The sequence below is a fragment of the Gymnoscopelus microlampas genome (assembly GCF_963454915.1).
Source record: "Gymnoscopelus microlampas genome assembly, chromosome: 7".
Classification (NCBI taxonomy): Eukaryota; Metazoa; Chordata; class Actinopteri; order Myctophiformes; family Myctophidae; genus Gymnoscopelus; species Gymnoscopelus microlampas.
Genome location: NC_139944.1, coordinates 21,773,569 through 21,794,955, shown reverse-complemented (window position 1 = coordinate 21,794,955; position 21,387 = coordinate 21,773,569). Strand labels below are relative to the sequence as shown.

The following is a 21,387-nucleotide window of genomic DNA, read 5'->3' as shown; positions in this document are numbered from 1 at the left end:
ACTGACCACCGAGGAGAAATGTAATCCTTTTTAACAAGTTTGTTTAATCTGACATAACTGCTTAATTATGGAATTATGGAAATGTAAGGATGCCTGCTACATTCTAGAGAAATTAACATAATTTCTGTAAGGTAGCAATAACACAAATTTACTTTAACAATAAAATCCAAACATTAAAAAGAACACAGCACACTTAATTTTCATATACAAATTCCTCAATCTTAATCTGGCCTCAGTCTGTTCAAAATTGAAAAACATAAAAATAACTGTGACACTTTGCAGCCACCTGCCATCTACAGAGACCCTTCCACTCATTACTACAGACATTATATTTTACGTACATGCACAGAGCTCTCTTAACAGCTTTTTTCTGTTTTGAGCTGCCAGAAATGAAGTTAACAATCCTGCCAAGTAAATTACAGTGAGAGTGTTATTAAAAACGTTCTCCTCAATCACTGGAAATGCATTAACTTTATGCAGTATAAACATTTGCTTTACTGTTGTATATAATACATTAACTGTCCTACAGTTTACATAATGGATAAATGCTTGTCTTGGGCTAATGCTGTCGTGGTTGTGCCAGCTCCACAGGTGTCAAAAGGAACTCTTGTGTGACATAAATTGCGACAAGCGGCACCACAGACACTGCAAAACGAGCACAGCAACGTTGTCATTTTACATTACCTACACTCGTACAGTACGCCTGCGGCTCAGTGAGGAAATAAATCCATTTTCATCTGTAGAATGATCATCATAGCTACAGTATAGCTGCCCTTGAATATGTCATAGAAATCAAACGTGCCATTTAAGAACACACTTAATGTGGGAGTTCTTTATTCAAACCTGCTATCTGACATTCACACAATGAGTCAGAGGGGACCACAACTAAGAACAAACACCTCCCACCACCTGATCGCCTTCGTCTACTCAGCATCACACACACACACACACACACACACACACACACACACACACACACACACACACACACACACACACACACACAGTCTCTGAAGATACAAGAAGTTCTTTCTTTTTTTTTGGCCTGGTTTAGTTTGCTATGGCTGGGCCATAACGACACTGAGAGAAAAACACTCATTTGGAAATACGTATGTCACACTTTCTCATGCTGTGTTGATGCACCAAATACAAATTTTATGTATAAATATATACTGCAATATGTAGTGTTGTAAGTGTTGTTGCACTTGGCAATGTTATTGCTCTTGTCTTTGCAGCTATTTAACAATCCAAACGTTTACAAATGTTGTTTATTTATGTTGTGTAATGTTTATTCAAAAATGCAATATATCATTTGGGAAATGTTAGGAGCTTCATCGCTCATTGTTTAAAACAAAGTTGTAGGTTTGGTAAGGCTGTGAGATGGCAAATAGCATTAATATTTAGTGTTTAAGTACAGTATGTAAATCTTACTTTGTAGCACCTCTACAAAAGTGCTTCACAATGGAATACAAAAAAACTAATGAGGACAGCAAACACAAAAAACAGTAAAACATCAAACAAAATTCTGAGAGAACAGAACACATATAAACATAAAGTATAGTGTGAGAAGCTAAAAGCAGGAATAACAGACGGTACAAAGCATACATAAAACATCAGACAGAGTGAAAGCTGTTATGTTTAAATGAACCGACATCAAGGAGTGGTGGAAGATTTTGTCATGAATTTATGTTCATGACAGAAAAGCTGGTGTTAAATATTCAAAATGGCGGAAATCTCGTTTCAGCATAAAACACAAAATTAAATTCTTTTTTTTACATCCAAATCCATTTCATATAGATTATCATCACCAGTGTTGACAGAGCAAATCAAGGACTTGATAATTACACTAAATTGCACGTTAGCTGATAGGAATTGTGTTAATGTGGTGTTTTGCTGCAGTTTCATTGCATTTCTGTGGGCCGAGAAGAGGAAGTGTAAACATTCTTGTCTAATGATCTCGACAATAACCACAAACGCATCAATGTGAATGTCTAAGTTACGTACAAGTTCAAGACAAAAGTCAGCGGGAATCAACGAGAGTCATTTCCTTTCCTCGCTAGCTGGCTGTGAGCTTTTTATGTTTTAGTCAGACTGCCAGGCGAGACTCACGTTGCTACTTTTAGAGAAACTGCCACGTGCCACACCCCAATCTCAAGTGTAAATGTCACATCATTGTGCTGTACAGTTTTGTATACCAGAAATCAATGTATGGTAGGATAAAACACAGCGGTATGGGCACGTTAGATAAAAGGCTTGGAGGAGTGAAAGAGTGAGTGAAAGAGAGAGTGTGTGTGTAACGGGGGGATGAGTGAGTGAAAGAGAGACACAGGAGTGATTGTGGCATAGGCTATAAATTATAAATGCAATAATGCATTCGTATGTACACAGTAAAATGTAAAAATGCAACAAAATAGACCCTTACAGGTCCTTGTGTACACTCTCAGGAGTTACAGTTCAATTTGGTTCCATTTGTACACACTTTCTACTGTGTATGATTTTACTGTGTATGTGTCAGAGGAAGATAAATTGCGTGGGAGAGGGAGAGAGACAGAGAGATAGTGTCAAACTGCCCCTGACACAGATCCTCCCACCGACGTTAATATCAGAAAAGGATACAAGGGGGAAATTCCCTGAGCCAAAACTATGAGTTTGCTGCATTGGCAGCAACACACACACACACACACACACACACACACACACACACACACACAAATGGACCTGAGGCCGTTGCATTAGCAAGCAGAAAATCATAGCACACTAAATAAGAATGACACACACACAGTAACTACACAGAGATGACAACAGGGGTAGAGCGACAACAACAAAGCACAACGTGTGTGTGTGTGTGTGTGTGTGTGTGTGTGTGTGTGTGTGTGTGTGTGTGTGTGTGTGTGTGTGTGTGTGTGTGTGTGTGTGTGTGTGTGTGTGTGTGTGTGTGTGTGTGTGTGTGTGTGTGTGTGTGTGTGTGTGTGTGTGTGTGTGTGTGTGTGTGTGTGCGTGCGTGCGTGCGTGCGTACATGGGTGCCACTACCAGACGATCTTGGTCACATGTCTTGTTCATTAAAAGACACCAACTCGTTGACTGCATATAAACCCACCCACCTCGACTCAAACATATTACATAACATACATGTTGTCTTCAACTGAAAGTTTATTGTCAGATCACAAGTTTACAGGTGTAAACAAAACACCAATTCTGCTCCCACAAATTTCTGTTTCAAAAGATAATCACTACAAGAGCTCAAATAACAAAACAACAATATATCAAATATCTACAGTATTTAAGGTGAGTCTCAAAGAAATTGTGCCTCCCAGTCTCTTATGCAAGAGATATATAGATAGTATATTTACGGTCTATGGGCCACATGGCTCGGAGTCCAAGGCTACTTACTTAACATTTACAATCTAAATAAACATAAAGTGATAGTGTAATGGCAATGTACTGTATTCACTGTCATATTGAAAGTAAATTGATATCAGTGGTATTGTGATATCTACTGCTCTTCATCTGCATGTAACATAGCAGCAGCAAAGATGCAGAACACATCTAGTGGAGCCCTTCCGGGTAGGACTTCAAAACACAGCTAAATTACAATGAACGACAAAAATATTAAGACAAAAAGCCAACAAATTTACAAATAAAATAAAATTGAAACTATTACTTACGATGCACGCTCTGTAGTGCATGCTGATTCATTTTGATGGAATAATGAGGAAAAAGACATAGCTGTCATTATCTTTGTCTTTATCTGTCACCATCTGATCTGATCTGGAACTAATCTCCTACTTCCAATATTTGCACTGCACCTATTCTCACTTCTCACAGTCTAGGTCTTCATACCATATATCTTTTAATTACATTTCTGATATTGTTGCAATGTATGCTGTATTTATTGTGTATTGTAAAGAGTATATTGTGTATAATATTGTTTCTCTTATGTTGTAACTAGTAATATCTCTATTCAAGGCAGAACTCTCACTACAGGAAATTCTTTACAATACAATAACCACACCTGTTGAGTACACTAATTTAGATTTGGAAACGTTCTCTGCAGTACTCGGAGCTGGTTGCATGTTAAATAAGAGTGTTAAAACCACAGTTGGTACACTCAAACAGCACTTTCGGTCTGCCAACAACGCGTTGTGTGTGTGTGTGTGTGTGTGTGTGTGTGTGTGTGTGTGTGTGTGTGTGTGTGTGTGTGTGTGTGTGTGTGTGTGTGTGTGTGTGTGTGTGTGTGTGTGTGTGTGTGTGTGTGTGTGTGTGTGTGTGTGTGTGTGTGTGTGTGTGTGTGTGTGTGTGTGTTATGTTACATATTTTTGTGACATATATTACATAAGTGTAAGGACAAAAAGCAACCACCTAACTCATTATCTGTGGCAAATGGAAATTGTATACGTGCATGCACATGCATGTACGCACACACACACACACACACACACACACACACACACACACACACACACACACACACACACACACACACACACACACACACACACACACACACACACACACACACACAATAATAGGTGGTGTGAAAACTGAATTTCGTGGAAGCATGCATAGTAAGATTGTCACATAAGTATCTATTTAGCAATTCTGTAGTCCTGTATTAATGTTAGTCTTGACATATTTGGTTGCCAGCAGACTTTGCCTGCGGACTTTGTCATTGCCTGTGAGGTACAGTAGTTGTACCCTGAAAATGCCTATGTGTCTGAATACTATACTATACTATACTATACTATACTATACTATACTATACTATACTATACTATTTATCCACTTATTAGTCTCTATTGGTTTCCCATTTCTTGCTGTGAACCACGGCATGGTATGCTGTCTTCAAGCCTCTCAAGTCCTTGACAAAACCATTTTGTCTGGAGGAATGGATGTAGGCGTAACCGCATGAACCCCCTTGCGTCCCTATTCTAGGCATGTCATAATAGGCGAACTTTCGTTCAAAATAGGCAAACATTTGATGAAAATAGCAGAAGTAGCTGAGCTTGTACATGGCATTTGACGCACAAAGAAGTATATAGGGTTTAAGCGGTTGAACTAAAAACGAGGGAAGAAGAGAGTTATGGACTGTGTGGAGAGCACAGTGAGCATATTTGATGATAGTCGACTAGGTTTTAGAGCTTGTGTTTATGACACCCACAAGGGCGCTTGGTCAGAAAGGCAAGACTTGAACGAGAACAGGTATTTTTTCCCCATTTACTTATCTAACGTGTAATGCATATGGTTTATTGCACTAACATAGCAAGGCATACTCAATGTCTCAATAACTGATTCTTTCAATGTATGTTGCCTGCAAGTTCAAAGTATTAAATGTTACGTGATCACAAAGGTTTGAGGTGTGAGGTGTGACAGAAGCCAGTGCACCAACGCTCTGTGGTCGCCTGCCCTCTTCCTTCACAAGTTTCCTGTCTTCTGCTCTCTGCAAATGTGCCACCATGTACACCTGTCCTGAAGACCACTTCATGACATTCACTGTTCCTTAACATAATGCACATTGAATTAGCCGCCACAAACATTTGACTGTTTGTTGCATGGACAGCTTAGGAATTAGAAAATGACCAATGACTTCACAATGTCTTTTGTACGTGCAAAGATGGCTGATGAGGCCGATCCTCGCACGGAATGTCCGGTTACAGGGTCTAAGCCACCTAGCTCTGTTTCGTTTGTATATATGCATGACCGATACTGCTGTAAGACAATGCAAAAGTGCTTTGCAAAATGTACTGTCAAATAATGTATTTTCCTCTTAAGACTTACTGTAACTATAAGGTGTCATTCTACAGTGCCATCTGTCCTCTATTTCACACAGGTAAAGCACAGCTATATCAACTCTGATAACAGATGAACCACCAATACCACTCATCTATTATACAAAGACCTTCCTTATTATCTTACATAATATAAACCTTCCAGACTTCCCCAGCATATCATGCTGTGCATTGCTGACCTATTACATGGACAGCCGATTTAGCAGTTTTTGTATGTGTGCACATGTATGTTTCTTGTGAAAACAGTCTCATGACCAGTCTGACAGTGGCACTCTGGATGGTGTTGTACAGTACCATTCTGATCAGAGATTCTCTGTATGTCCATGTGCATATCTGTGCATGTTTCTGAGCACACGACCCACTGCCTATACTGTATGTGTGTCTGCATGTAAACACCCCACCCATACATCTGTGTGTGTGTGTGTGTGTGTGTGTGTGTGTGTGTGTGTGTGTGTGTGTGTGTGTGTGTGTGTGTGTGTGTGTGTGTGTGTGTGTGTGTGTGTGTGTGTGTGTGTGTGTGTGTGTGTGTGTGTGTGTGTGTGTGTGTGCGCGCGCATGCACGTGTATGTGGATGTGTATGTGCATGTGCATGTGTTGCACCACACATAGGAGTGTTGCTGGTGAGAAAGGTTGGCTTTAGTGAGAGAGGAACATGTTATTTTGAGTTCACCCCCTCGCCTCCCCTGGTGCCCCAAGTTGGGTTTCCGTGTAGCGAGCGAGGGATTGGGGCTACGGAGGAATGCAGTAAACGGTCACGGAGGGACCCACGCATTCACCGCACTGTGAATCAAAAACCCAAACACCACTTCATTAGGGCTCCTGTCATTGCAAAGTCTCTCACACCACTCTATAAATACCCCCATTTCCCCCCTTCAAATTTGTTTTCCCTCTTTTTACTTTATGCATGAAAATGCTTGGAGACCGTCCCAGCTGTGTGATGTGGCTCTTTATTTGGTACGTCGGCGCAATAAAACCACACAATAGTGGCTCCTTTTTTGAATATTAAAGCATTCTCTCAAGGAACACAAAAGTTCTGACGTTTCTTTTTTTTTTTTATAGGGGCGCTCGAAATAAAACTTCGTTTTGAGCCTAGAGGCTGTATATTGTGGGATGGGGTTAGTTTTACTTGAGTTGCAACTTTCAGTTACTCTCCATGGATGATTTGTTTTGAGGGTAAAACAAATATGCCCGGTATCCGACCGAGTTCGTCCCCTCAAATGTCTTTATTGCATCCTTAAGAGGTGTCTTCACAGCAATGTGCTGTGAATTAAAGAGACAATGCTCTGTGTAACTGCCCACAGACTCCTAATCTAAGTGCTTACAGCCAGGACGGGGAAGTTCTTAGAAAACATAGAATTTGGTCACTTTCATGTTGATTTAGAAGTGCTAATGGCAAGGCAACTGTCACTGATGTGTACACTGTCACTGTTACACAACATAGTAAAAGGGTTGTTATAATTACAATAATAATAATAATAATTGTATAGGATTTAAAATTATATAATTCATGTATCTGAGTTCATCCAATTAATTTGATTTTGAAGAAATACATTTCAGAGAGACCTATGACAGTCATACCTACAGCACTTGCAGATTTACATACAGATGGGGCGCCATCCTCTGGTGCATGTTGGCGTTACATGCATGTTTCGCTCCACCAGGGTGAAAATATTCAAGTGAACATTTCAAATGACCACATGTGACCTCTGGAACATTGAGGCATTAAAAAGATGCCTTTTAAATGGCTCATGACGTTCCTTTCCTCTCTCCACTGTCTCTCCCTCACTGGCTGCTCGTTTTCTCTCATCTTTTCTCGTACTGAAAATGTACTTAATCTCTGTCCCATCACTCTGTCAGTGTCTCTCCCATCCCTTTTTCTGTTTGTCATTTTCACCCACTCACCCACACCCACTTACACCCACACGCGCATGCACGGGCACGCACACGGATTCTGATGCAGATGAACACACACATTGATTAGGAGGATGTGCAAAGGTTGACGGCATGTTGACGAATAAACCCATGCTCTGTAGTTGATATCACTATCAACTGAATTTCCCCCATGGGACTAACCGAGATCTCCCCCTCCCGCTGTAATAGGGGCGTACATTAGCATGTGTGTGGCGTGCGTGTGAAGCATGAGCCAATGCTTTCGAAAATAAACCAATTAAAGTCACAGAAGAAAACTGCAAAGGCAGCAGTACCACACCAAGAGTGTGTGTGCATGTCATTACTGACACTAACCCTGTAAGTAAAAAAAATGATGGAGCAGAGAGAGAGAGAGAGAGAGAGAGAGAGAGAGAGAGAGAGAGAGAGAGAGAGAGAGAGAGAGAGAGAGAGAGAGAGAGAGAGAGAGAGAGCGAGAGCGCAGGGTATAGATAGAGAGGGGGTGGCGGGTACAAGAGAGAAAACTCAACCAATGGAATAATAAAAAAAAGAATCATCATGAAGAAAAAGAGGTTTAAAAAGCAAACTCTGAGTTTAAGAGGATCTTTGATGTGTATCAGAAGAGGAAAGCAGCCCTGCGACGGGAGTAACTTTAAGTCAAAGCAGAAGGTTGGCTGCCTGACTTGCTGGCTGCCTGACTGACTGGCTGGCTGGCTGGCTGACTGGTTGGTTGGCTGGCTGGCTGGCTGGCTGGCTGGCCGACTCTCAGCTTTGATGGTGCTGGCTGTTTGAAGTGGTTTTCTGGGGGATGGGAGCAGCGTGCGGCGTCAGTGGGACAGAGGAGGCGCTCGAGGGGGAGGCACCGTGGCGACAGAACAGGGCCGGAGGGGTGGGGGTAGAGGAGGGATAGATAGATAGATTGAATGAGGAAAAAATTAGAAGATCGGGGCACAGATGAAAGGGAAGTATCCTGAAAGAGATAACAGTTGGATGGGGAGAGATAGACTGAGTTGGAGATACCACAGTGCAAAGAGAAGGAGTCAAGGAGAGATGGTGTGGGAGAATGGGAGAAGGCGAGGAACAAAGAGGCAGAGAGAGAGAGAGAGAGAGAGAGAGAGAGAGAGAGAGAGCGAGCGCAGGAGAGATGAAAAAGGGAGTGACTGAGGAAGAACCGGGACCAACCAAGCACGGTACGACGAGTGCCAAAAGTCAGCTGAGAGAAAAGACGGAAGAGACAGATGAGTTAGTGAGGCTATAAGTGCGTCCATTCCGGTAACCGTCTTCCACGCCGACATCTCGCCACTCCGACTAGTGGCTTCCGCGTGCGGTTAGGGTTAGGGTGAGGTTTAGGTATAGGGTTCGTTAACGTCGGAAAGGCGACATGTCGGAAAGCCGCCATGTAACCGTCCATTCCAGCCGTGTCCCCCATGCGTGTCTGTCTTCAGTGTCGGTGTGTCCGCCCAGGCCCAGTGTGTGGCCTGGACACATTCACACCTAACTATTATTTGATCACTCACATGACGCAACCCGTCTTTGATACCCGGCCAGCCTAGAGTTATTACTTTACTTCCCATTCCATCCCTCCTGCCATGCTGGACACATGCACCATATAATCATAGCTATGCTGTTTTCCTGAGGTACCCATGTCGACCGCACAGAAGGAAGGGGGGAAAGAAACAACATTATTCTGAATCAGAGCTTGTGAATCTATTCTTTCTGATAGTGTTGTTGATCACATAATCGCAGTGACCCTGGTTTGATTCTGACTTGAGACCTGTGTTGCATCTCTTTTTCCCTCCCTCTCTCTGTTTCCTTTCTCTCTTCTAAATAAACCAAAAGCTGCCCAAAATAATCTTTTCAAAGACATCTACCGGTATACTTCCTCATCTGCTCTACTTATTGTAGAAGGTTTTTTTTTTCATTTTATTAAAACTCTACTTTGTGATTTCGCAACATCTACGGAAAAATGATAACCTGCACCTGCACTGTTACCTGATAGAAATGCAGATAAGGAGCATCTGCCAGATTGCTGTGATAGCTAATGTAGAGGACCAATTATGACATTTTGATTCTGTAGCTTCCTTTCACCTAAAGCTCCTGTTCTTTATCATGCCTAGTGTACTGCCAGAGATCATACTTCGCAAGCTGTTTGCAAACATCTTTGTCCTGTCCTTGACAAATTGACGTTTAGACTAGGGTTTTTTTGTGTGTAATTTAAGCCCTAGAACTCATTCCCTTTGTGATTGTGTTTGGCCCTCTGCAGTTATGATTAAATGAATGAATGCAAAGCTGTGTCGCACCACACTAGTGCTCGATCCCACATTAGACGTCTTGACACATTCATAACGCCATTCTTCAGAGACCTACTACCTAAAATCATGGGAAACCCGGATTATAACACAGGACACTGAAGACTAACAATGTGTGGCTTCCGTGCTCTGCCTATAACATTATGTGGACTGAAGACTAACGAAACTTGACATGCGGCCAGAAAGGAATGAATGGATATATCTCAAAAAGACTGAAAGTTAAGACTGTTGCAGGTGGATTTAAAGGCCTGCAGCATGTTCTCTTCATCGCAGAATATGTTCACTCCCTCCCAGGTGTGTGTGGGAGTGTGGGAGGTGTGCAGGTCAGATGAAGGTGGTACCTGTTGATCACAGGTACAGGGAGAGAGGGAGGAGTTCTCCCATCCCTTCCTTTCCCTCAGTATTCTGTCCAACTATTACTTCCTCGCCTATAATTCAGACAAAAAATATTGTTTTCTTTGGAACCAGTCCCATTATAAAATATGAACTGGCAATAGTAGAATTGCCACTTTTAACTACATGCACTCTTGCAAGAGTCATTCACGCTCCTCACTCGCACTGCACAAAGACCAGATGATGTTTTCTCCTGTCTGAAAGTCTATTGCTGACCTAGTGGCTCCTGTCTTCCTTCACATGGATCACTGGAGCTAGGGGATGTTCCCTCCTGCTTTAAACAGAATATCTACAGTACAGTAATACCTGTCCCTAAAAGACCCTGAATCTCAGGACTTCATGTCTACAGGCCTGTGCCTTTCACCTCTGCTCTGTGGCCATGAAGGCCTTTGAGAGACTACCTGAAGGACATCACAGACCCACCGCGGTTGAGTAGACATAGTGAACATGGGATTACACGGTACACCAGTGGTTCCCAAACATTTTAGCTCGAGACCCAAAACAGAAATTCTCCCCGGAACCCAAGCTATAGAGAAAATAGCCCATTTAAAGTCTTTAACGCTCACAACAACGCATTGCGATGCGAAACGTTGTGAGCTTGTAGATTGGCTATTTTCACTACTCTTATTGTTTACTCTTATTTTCACTACTCTTATTGTTGGAGGGGGATTTCCCATGTTTCCTTGGGAATCAACACTGATTCCCCACAGGGAGGTGTGCTCTTCACACTCATCAGTCCCATGCCGAACGATGATGAGTCTGCTTACAGATGTGGTGCAGCCACAACAACCTGAAGCTGAATATGCCCCCCCCCCCCCCCCCCCCCCAGTGGAGATGACGGCAGACACATGAAGTCCATCCAGCATGCGCTTCTGATTAATGAGCGCCAAAATGACCAGACAATTTAACAATTTCTTTCTACATGTCATCACACTTATGAACAGTAAACTGTTTCTCTGTCATTAATTTGTTCATTGTGTAACAGTGACACACACACACACACACACACACACACACACACACACACACACACACACACACACAGAAGTACAAAAGTGTGTGTTTGGGAAAGTATATTGTATAATAGTGATAACATAAGACACGTATGAGTCATATAACTGTAAAATGACTTACTTTGAAAAACATAATTGACAATTCATACTCATATTCACAAGTTATAAGCCTACTCTAACTCACTGCTGCATACACAATGTGCTTGTTGTATATATACTATTAGACAAGATATGGTTATGCATGAAGATAGATACTTTTATACAGTAGATAAATACTTTTTGCCCTGTGTCTATACACGTTGATTCACTGATGACCTGAGATAAGTTCCTAGTATGTGTGAAATCATACATGGATGGAAAATGCTCAATTTTGATTCTGTACCCTGCTACTGCTGTACTTCTCTATGGAAATTTGAAAATGATCTTGCCAGTTGTAGGCTGGTACAGTGATCAGGACATTTGTCATCCAAAGGATGTGAGCATTGTGTCACATGAGCAGTGGTTCTCAAAGTGGGCAACAGGGACCCCCAGGGGTCCTTGAGGGGGTTTCAGAGGGTCCCCAGCAAAATAAGCATCACTGTTTCTTTCACTGTTATTTCACTGGCTAGAAGTTGGCCCAATGAGAGAATGTATAAGAATGACTGTCCAGATCATAGGTTTTACTCTCTGGCACAGAATCGTTTCAGATGGCAGTCTGCGGCCTAATACTGTACGTATCAATTTGGGGGCTCTTTCTTGACATGAAAATGTTTGAGAGCCTGCATAATGAGATATGATATGAGCATTGTGACATGCATTTGAGAAACTATAAGCTGCAAAAGCTGTGTCTTTTTCATGGAAATAATGTATGCAGGACAGAGCCGTGGGGACGGCCTCAAGATGGCTTAAGCTGGCTTAATTGTGTCAAAGAAGATAAAAAAGACGAATGATACAAAACGGAGATGTCACAGCAAAGGGGCAAACCGAGTAAGAATAAAAGCCATAAGAGAATAATTAAAGAGGATAAAAGTAAAGAAATGACCCTTGAGGATGGATGGGGTAGGAATGCAGCTACGGTACAGTGACCAAAGCACGCAAACAGCGCAGCCCAGTTCCATCCAGCAGGTGTTAGGTTTACTGGCCTCTGAGGTGATCCAGACGGGAACCTGAATAAACATCAGCCTGCTCCTGACTGTTGTTGATACACATCATACATCAAACTGTTCCTCCTACGACCCAACAGCCAGCTATATCGTGTTCTCTTGCTAGCAAACACTGGCACACGCTCAGCAAATATGTCAGTTGGGTGAGTCTGCCTTCCTGCATGCATGCATGCATGCCTGCTTTCTCTCCCTCCCTCTTTTTCCTCTCCCTCTCTTTCCTCTTTCTGCCACCTATCCAGTGATAGAGAGTAACTGAGTACATTTACTCAAGTACTGTACTAAAAGATAACTTGATAACTTTAGTTACTAGTTACTTTGCAGACTTAGATGTAATACAAAACATACATTGACCAATTAAGCCCTATTGTATACTTCAGCTATTCGAAAAGAGCCGATTTACAAGCTCACAGCGCTATTGTGATGCAAAGGATTTTGTGCAATGAATACTACTGTATTTTGATACCAAAACTTTTGTACTTTTACTCAAGTAAAATTTTGAATACAGGACTTTTACTTGTAACGTACTTATAGAGTATTTCAACATTGTGGTGTTGCTACTTTCACTTAAGTAAGAAATCTGAGTACTTCTTCCACCACTGCACCCATCTGGGCCTTGTAATACATGACAGCTGAAGCAGGCTTTCCAAATTTAATTTGAGGTGTGATAAAAAAAGGCACATACGTATCTATAAATTGTGTGCAGAATGGTTGGCTTGCTGGCTGGCTGCTTTCAGCCTGTTTCTTCTGTCAAACACATGTAGCTCTTTCTGCTAAGTTAAAAATACAACCATCTCGCTGAAAAGCAGAGAGAACGGCTGCATAGACCCTAAAGTGGGATCATCTGCTGTCAGTATCGAAGAAAACAAGACCTGACATTATAATATCAAGAATTCTTTCTTTTTTTTCCATATTAGGTTTTATGTAAACCTTTTTATAAGAAATAGACATGCCTGTGGGAAAGAGAAGTCACAGGAAATACTGTTTATCTTCAAAAGAGGACCTACTGCAAATGTGCGAACCTGTAGAGTGCATTCACACTCACACACACACACTTGCGCACACCCACCCACACACACGCACACACACGTACACAAACGCACGTGTGAGTGTGTGAGTTGTAAAGAAGACAGTTTAAGTTTTATTTAAGTATGTATGACACCTATAGTGGTTATTATCTTCAGGGAACCAACGCGCGCATAGAGGGCAACTGTCTTGAGCCTACGAACAGACGCAGGGCTGCTATTAGTAGAGCCTTTGACTTTTTTGATAGCATCGGTATTGGCAGTTATGTAGCTCATGTGTACTGATTTTAAACCACTTACAACCTGGCGTCCCTAGTTTGGTTATGTCATTAGATGCAAAACAATTTGAATAGGGCTCAAGTGGTTTAAATTGTTTGCTTACACGTTAAATCAAATCAAGTTTTTCAAATTGATTTGAAGATTTAGCCCTTTTTCTTACGGGTCAAAACATGGGTAACCGGTGGTATAGGACTAAGTCAGGATTAGCATCGGACCCAAAAATCGGGCTCTAATGATTACTCATGTACTTGTTTTTGCAGTCGTGCACGGATTTCTAAAAGACAATTCTGGGCCGCAGCATCCCAGCACTGCAGCAAGTAAAAAAGTGGTACTGATGCTACATCTGTATCCTCTGATAAGCAGTAATTGAGTAAACATGTCGGAGCCAGGGACTTAATAAAGGGAAGGGATTCCCCTTCACTGCGCTGTGAATGTGACACGGCAAGAATAGAACTGGGATGGGAGAAACATGTGACACTTGGCACTCTGGGAGTCCAGGAGGAAAACGAGGAAACATGGCTCCAGATAATCCCACGCTCTGTCACCAATTCCCTTCTCCTTAACTCTCTCTGTTTTTTTCTTCTGTCTCCAATCCTGTCAACCCCATCGGTTCTCCACCTCTCTCATCCTCCTCTCCTTTCTTCCTCCTCTGTCCCTCCCTCCCCTCCCCTCCCTCCTGCTGGTTCTGACGCCGGGGTTGAGCCTCTTGAGGAGTCCTGGTAATAAACTCTGGTGCCTGGGCTCCTCACTGCTGTCTCGCTCTCTCTCTCTCTCTCTCTCTCTCTCTCTCTCTCGCTGCATGTCGACTCCTCTGTAGTTCTGCTGTGGTACTGAACCCGCTCCAAAACGACCCAGCCCCTCCACTCAGCACAATGCAACAGCGTCACTCTCTTTTCTTTCTCTCCTTTTTTTCATCCCTTCCCCTTTGTTTCTTTCTCTCTCTCTCTCGCTCTCTTCTTCTCTCCCTCTTTTTCCCCGAGTCCCACTCGTACTGTATGCCCTGCCCACTGTGGCAGCGCTGTGCCAAAGAAAGCCACACACATGCACGCACGCACGCGCACACACACACACACACACACACACACACACACACACACACACACACACACACACACACACACACACACACACACACACACACACACACACACACACACACACACACACACACACACACACACACACACACACTAACACATACATATCTATGCACAGTGCACACACACACACACACATAGTCACACACACACACACACACACACACACACACACACACACACACACACACACACACACACACACACACACACACACACACACACACACACACACACACACACACACACACACACAAGTCACAGACACACAGCTGGGCCCCAGCTGCATACAAAGACTGGGGTTTGGAAATCAATGAAGGAGAAAGAAGAAAAGAGGGAAAGAGTTTAAATAAATTGGCACTTGAAAAAAGAAGAAATAGAGAAAGAGGGAACGAAAAGGGAGAAAGCTGGGAGGGAAAAAAGGCAAATCAACTCAACAATAGAGTGAGGTTTTTTTATGGACTAAGAGGAAAATAAGTGAAAGGCCATGGGACTAAATATGACCTTTGTGGCCGTGCTTACGTAACAGTTGGAGTGGTGGGTTAAATGCTCTCTCTCTGGTTGAAACACTATCCTTAATGTGATTCGATTCGTGGTACGGACGTCTATCATTCAGGCAACACACAGATTAAGACCAAGGAGAAAACCCGTACAGAGTGGAGCTGGCAGGCCTGGCCCTATCATGAATGACAGCATGCAGCACAGGAATCCAGCAGGCCAAATGCTCTTTACTCTGCTCCCACTCACAATTCAACACTTTTACCAGACAACTGTAGTTTAACAATATACAACAAGGATTACTTGTTAAAAACAAGTAATTTAAAACCTAAAATAATTCAATAATCTATTTAATCATTTTGTAATCTAATATGGTGATTCATTGCATCTCCCCCCCCCCCCCCCACAGCATAACCACAATTATGTTTTTAATTGAAAGCGATCTATCATCTCCTTCCCTATTAACTCCTCCTGTCGATGTTAGTGATTATTACGTTGCGTTAAGTATAATTATGAAGAAAACTGCTGATATGATAAGATGTCGTCATTTTGCTACAAACAATACAGGGATATAATCCTTTTTATTGTGTTAAAGGTTAAATGCACATATTGGTGTGGAGAATATTACCACGTTATACTGCTTGCGTATTACCCCCTCTGCTAATTAATTCACACTCTTTAAGTGTTTAAAAGACAGGTCATTTCTGATGCGTATTATGTATGTATGTATATATGTATATATATACACACACATACTGTATGTAAGTTTCCCCCCTCTGTCTGAGTACTGTAAGTAGGACTGCTTCTAATCTGCTGGGAATGAAGAGTAGTAATTTCCGCACTTTGCTTGATATTGGTGGGCATTGACAGTTTTATTAGGGGAGACAGAGACATAATCAATAGGCGCCTTGGAGAGAGAAGAAAAGGGACAGGCTGCGTTTCTTCTCTTTCTTCTGGTTTGGAAAGGATCCCCTAATCGCTGTCTTATGAGATGCGCCTGCCAAGTTCGTTTGGTTTTATCAAGGACCTCTTTCCTCCCTACATGCAAAGTCGCCTCCAGACCAGCACATTCCATGCTCTACACACAGCGCGCACACGCACGTGTATACAGCATACACACAAGTGTATGCGTGTGTGCACGCACAGATAAACACAGCAAACATATGCAGGCCCAACACACACTTGCGCATAGGCAGTAGGCACATGCACGCAAACACATGTGCCCATGTGAGTGTGTGACATACAGTATAATGCTTGCAGTGCATGTAGATATTAATATGTAGTCCTTATGTGCAGTGCCTCAGGGTATGGATGAAAGTTAAATCAAATTAAATTAGTGGGCAGCATGAGTTCTAACTTCCTAACTGATAACTGTATACGTTAGAGATAGCTTTGGATGATTAATCCAAAGACTTAATTTAAGATAGATAGATAGATAGATAGATAGATAGATAGATAGATAGACCTTTATTGATCCTGGGTGGGAAATTCATTCGTTATAGCAGCAGCGCAGTAGGAAACACAGGTAGGATACAGATAGGAGTAAAGAGATACATCCAAGCTTCTAAAGTAAAAAAGAATGAGAAAGGAGTACACATGTAATGTACAGGAAGTAGAGATAGGGTACAAAATGGGGCTTGACGATATGGACAAAATCAAATAACGATATTTGTATTATATCGTATTGTGGCGATATTTATTTATTCATTAGTTTATTTCAATAATAGCAAAGGTAGCACATCTACAGCTCACTTGCAACGTGTTGTGGATGTGCTATTTTGTGAGCTGGTGGATAAGCTATTTTCACCATGTTTCTTTCTTTCTGTCTTTCTTTTTTCACTTTTGAAAGTATTAAATAAAAAGTTAGCTCTAATTTATACTTAATTAAAACCAGGAAAAGACCATACTTACGATCTCATATCATGATATGGATATTTTATCGATATATTGCCCATGCAGCCGTAGAATTAAGGGTAATGTGACATGTTTTTTTCTGATTCTACACTAAAACCCTGATTGTATATAGGCTACTTCTTTAGATTCATTCTTCAGATGACTTTTTGTCTTCCCAACCACAATGTCTTCATCTGTGTTTCAATAGAAATCATACACAGTGAAATCCCATGTGTTAATTTAACTCAGAGAGTGTACAAATGAAAACCAAATAGACCCGTAACACTCTCTGAGTTACATATGGATAAATTAATGAGAATATGACTGTGTATGCAATGTAAATCAGACATCTGAAGTCAAAGGAGGAATTAAAGGCACTGGACCATTCATTGAGGGACCATAATTTTGGTAATTGACCTTAATTCACACAGCAGCCAATTTCCTCTTACGTCATACCTGCGGGTACGAATATGAATATGATCCAAAGGTGACAGGCCTGTTTCCATAATATTAAATCGCCACTGAATAAAGGCTTTTAAAACTTTGTTGCCAGAAGAGTGCCTTGGATTTACATCTTCTGGCGACACGTCTGTGTGGCAAAGTATGACTTTTACTAATAGGTTTTCTGATTGCGTGATGCTGTTGATTTGAGGAGGCGGTACTGAGTGTAAAGTACCGGTGCTATATGACGACAAGGAGGTGAGAGTGTTTGTAGGCCTACACACACGTGTGTGTGTGTGTGTGTGTGTGTGTGTGTGTGTGTGTGTGTGTGTGTGTGTGTGTGTGTGTGTGTGTGTGTGTGTGAGCAGCCAGAGGGGATCTCACCATGGTGTAAAGTCTGCTAAGCCTCACACCACCCGCTGAATCAAAATGAGGAAACTCTTTTTAGAGAGCAAACGAATAAACTTCTTCTAGAAGGCTCTGACTTCTTATACACCAAGAGACTGTCTGTGTGACAAACACACACACACTGCATGATTTGCTTTCAACAACCACCAGCGTTTTCAGTGTATGCGATGAATGTATGCGTTTTCTTTTTACTGCATACTGTATCTACGCATGCTTCTATATTAATGAACACATCTAATCAAAGACACTGGCTGCTGAATACTGTAACTAAAAGGTCTAACTCTGTGTTCAGTTCCTCTTATCACTGTTAGAATGACTGACATCATCAGTGAAATATAGCTTCTCTGTTTCTAATGATGGGGCATCTGTGACCCAAATAAAACAGCTTGAAAGAGACCTGGAAATGTGTGTTGAGGGAAGCAATAAGAGAATTGTGTAGCCTACATACATGCATTTTTTGCATTTACAAGACCATTTGTCAGATGATTTATGTATTAGATTTTTTTCATATTGATTTCTTACAAGCTAATTAATTTGCTTGTTAATTACCGTCTTGTTGACGCAACTTGTCTATAATTTATAATGTCTGTAGGCTAAATTAATTATACCAAACAATAGTATTCAACAGAGATGTAAATTAAAAAAACAAAAAAACAAATCTGAAATATTTTTTTAAGACTCACAGTGGATTATTTCCCCCCTCTCTTGCCTATAGTTTATTTATTTATTTTTTCAAAACTAGGCCTATTGCTTGTGTAAAAAATATTTAATTGTCTAAATGCTGATTCATCAAAAAATATAATTTCAGAAATGATAAAACTGTTAAATTATGAAGAGAAGAGCAGCTGCACAGTAGAATAAGTTAAAACATTGGATTAACCTGAGAACAGGTTGTGATCGCCTGAAAATGGTCTTAGAATAAAAAGGGGAAGTTTGAAAGTTGGTCAACACGAGCTAGAACAATTGAGAATGAACGCAATCAAAGTTTTGAATTTACAAAATCATCATGTGAGTTATACAGCCTTCTACGGGATTACATTTATCTACCACACATCTTGAAAATAAACTATGGCTTCGGCCAGGCAGGTAGCCTATCCAACAGGTACAGTAGAACCCACCAGCACGCGACTACAGAGAGGAACGTCAATTCTGCAGCAAAAGCTGCATGCAAGAAGACTGTGATCGCTTACAGTCTTCTTGCAGCTTTTGCTGCAGAATTGACGTTGATCAATAAACGCAGGACATGAGCTTTGCGATTGAAGCCAGAGTATACAGTACGATCTGCGTGCATACATACAGTAACCAATATGTTCATATTCTGTGTGATAAAGTCTTGAAAAAGTTACGAATCCACCAGACTGCACGCCGGTCCGCTTCAGGACTCCTGTGAGTTGAGATAACGGTGAACGCTCTCATCCGCTCTCATCATGGAGGTTATCACAAAACTTATTGAAACTTTTTGGGAGAAAAGCAGCAACATTTCTTACCTTGATTTCTCCTCGGGTTGGCTTGTTTCCTTCGTTTACCCCGGATCTCTTCTGCCATCATGACGAATTCTTTGCTAAAAGACTGTCCCCCCAGACCAGAGCAGTGTGTGTGTGAGTGTGTGTGTGCTTTAGAATGAATGGGGTGAAACATCGCCGTCGGTCACAGCGGGTGACTCAAACCTTGATGGAGGTCCAAGTGCCGACGAGCCGTGACAACAGTGATGTCATCAAGAGGTTGGCCATGCTGTGCCGTGCGGGTCACTCACTTCTTGTCAAAAGGTAGAGACTAAAGCAAGCACTGGTTCCCAAACTTTTTAAAAGAGAAATGTGATGTGTCCCCAGGACCCATAGCTAGTGAAAATAGCCGATCTACAAGCTCACAATGCAGTGTGAAGCTACTTGTTGTGAGCTTGTAGATCGGCTATTTTCACTATACTTCTTAAACACTTGTTTTCGAATGTATAGAATTTCTTAGATTTTTGGCATTTATTTATGACATTATTTTGAAAAATGTCAGAATTAGTTTTAAATTCATGGAAAAACATGTATTATTATTTATTTATTTTAAATTGGGAAATGAAAAAATAAAGGGGACATTTCCTCACGACCCATATAAATGGACCCACGACCCACAAGTGGGTCCCGACCCACTGTTTGGGAACCAGTGGACTAAAGGTATATTAGAACAGGACCAACGTAGGCTACCATTTTTACATTGTAGCCTACACTGACTATAGCTCCAACTGTCTCCTCAGTCTGTCAGACTGTTCATAGTGAATGTTTGTGGTGACACCGGAGCACACAGTCTCTCCTGGACGGCCTGCATGTGATGATGAGCCGCTGCTCTGCATAGTTCTGTTGCATCCATGCTTGCAAACTGAACTGAACTCCCCGCAGGGAACTTCAGGGAAGGAGTGAGAATACCCTCGCTTGGTTACAACTTTTCTAGTGTGTGTGTGTGTGTGTGTGTGTGTGTGTGTGTGTGTGTGTGTGTGAGATATACATTCCTTATATTTGTTTATTTCATTTGCCTTGGCACTGGCATCGCAAACGTCCAAATTGTTTTTTGTTGTTGCTTTTTCTGCCTTGTATTTGATAGTATACAGTAGACTGGCAGGTAATGTGGAGAGAGAGATGGTGAGTGACACGCAGCAAAGGTCGTCGGGATCGGGATTCGAAACCGCGACACGCTGTCAGGCTTTAGCAGGCTAGGTGATAAATAACATTGTTATTTAATTGATAGAAAGAAAGAGCGTGCGCAAGTGTTCGTGTTAACGCGCGGCCGCGTTAAAACAAATATATTTTGTGTAGGCTTAACAACAGCCTATAGTCCAGATATAAGGTGTAAATCGCACGGATCATTGTAGCACTACAACATGACATGTGATGTGAGTGAGCAGGTATGTTAATGTGTTTTAGGGCCTGTTAGCTTGTTGATTGCAGCACATCGCACCTGTGCTCCAGCCCCCTGCAGTGTGGAGGAGTGGACCCCGTCCTGTGCTCCATTCACTGTGGATGGCTGTAGGAAGTAGTGCATTGACAGTCCTTTGTACTTCGACCTGGAATCTGCTTTGCAACTGAAAAACACATCCGAAATAAAGCCCCCCCACCTTGGCATTTCTGACCCATCCACAGAGCCCCCCACCAGCGTTGCCAGGTCTGCTTATCATAAACGACTTTGGGCTTATTTTTCTGTAAAGTTGGGCTTGTTTCTAAAGTGTACTTGCTTAT

General features: G+C 41.8%; 1 protein-coding gene across 1 annotated transcript in view; it reads right to left on the bottom strand.

Annotated features, from left to right (window-relative positions):
• Nucleotides 1–19,770, bottom strand: part of LOC311049010 (zinc finger E-box-binding homeobox 2) — a 33,578-nt gene extending 13,808 nt beyond the window's left edge. Inside the window, exon 1 of the mRNA XM_084062432.1 lies at nucleotides 19,657–19,770. Coding sequence (XP_083918558.1) covers nucleotides 19,657–19,717 — 61 coding nt within the window. The 5' untranslated portion in view covers nucleotides 19,718–19,770. The remainder of the gene's footprint in view (nucleotides 1–19,656) is intronic.
• Nucleotides 19,771–21,387: the final 1,617 nt, after the last annotated feature.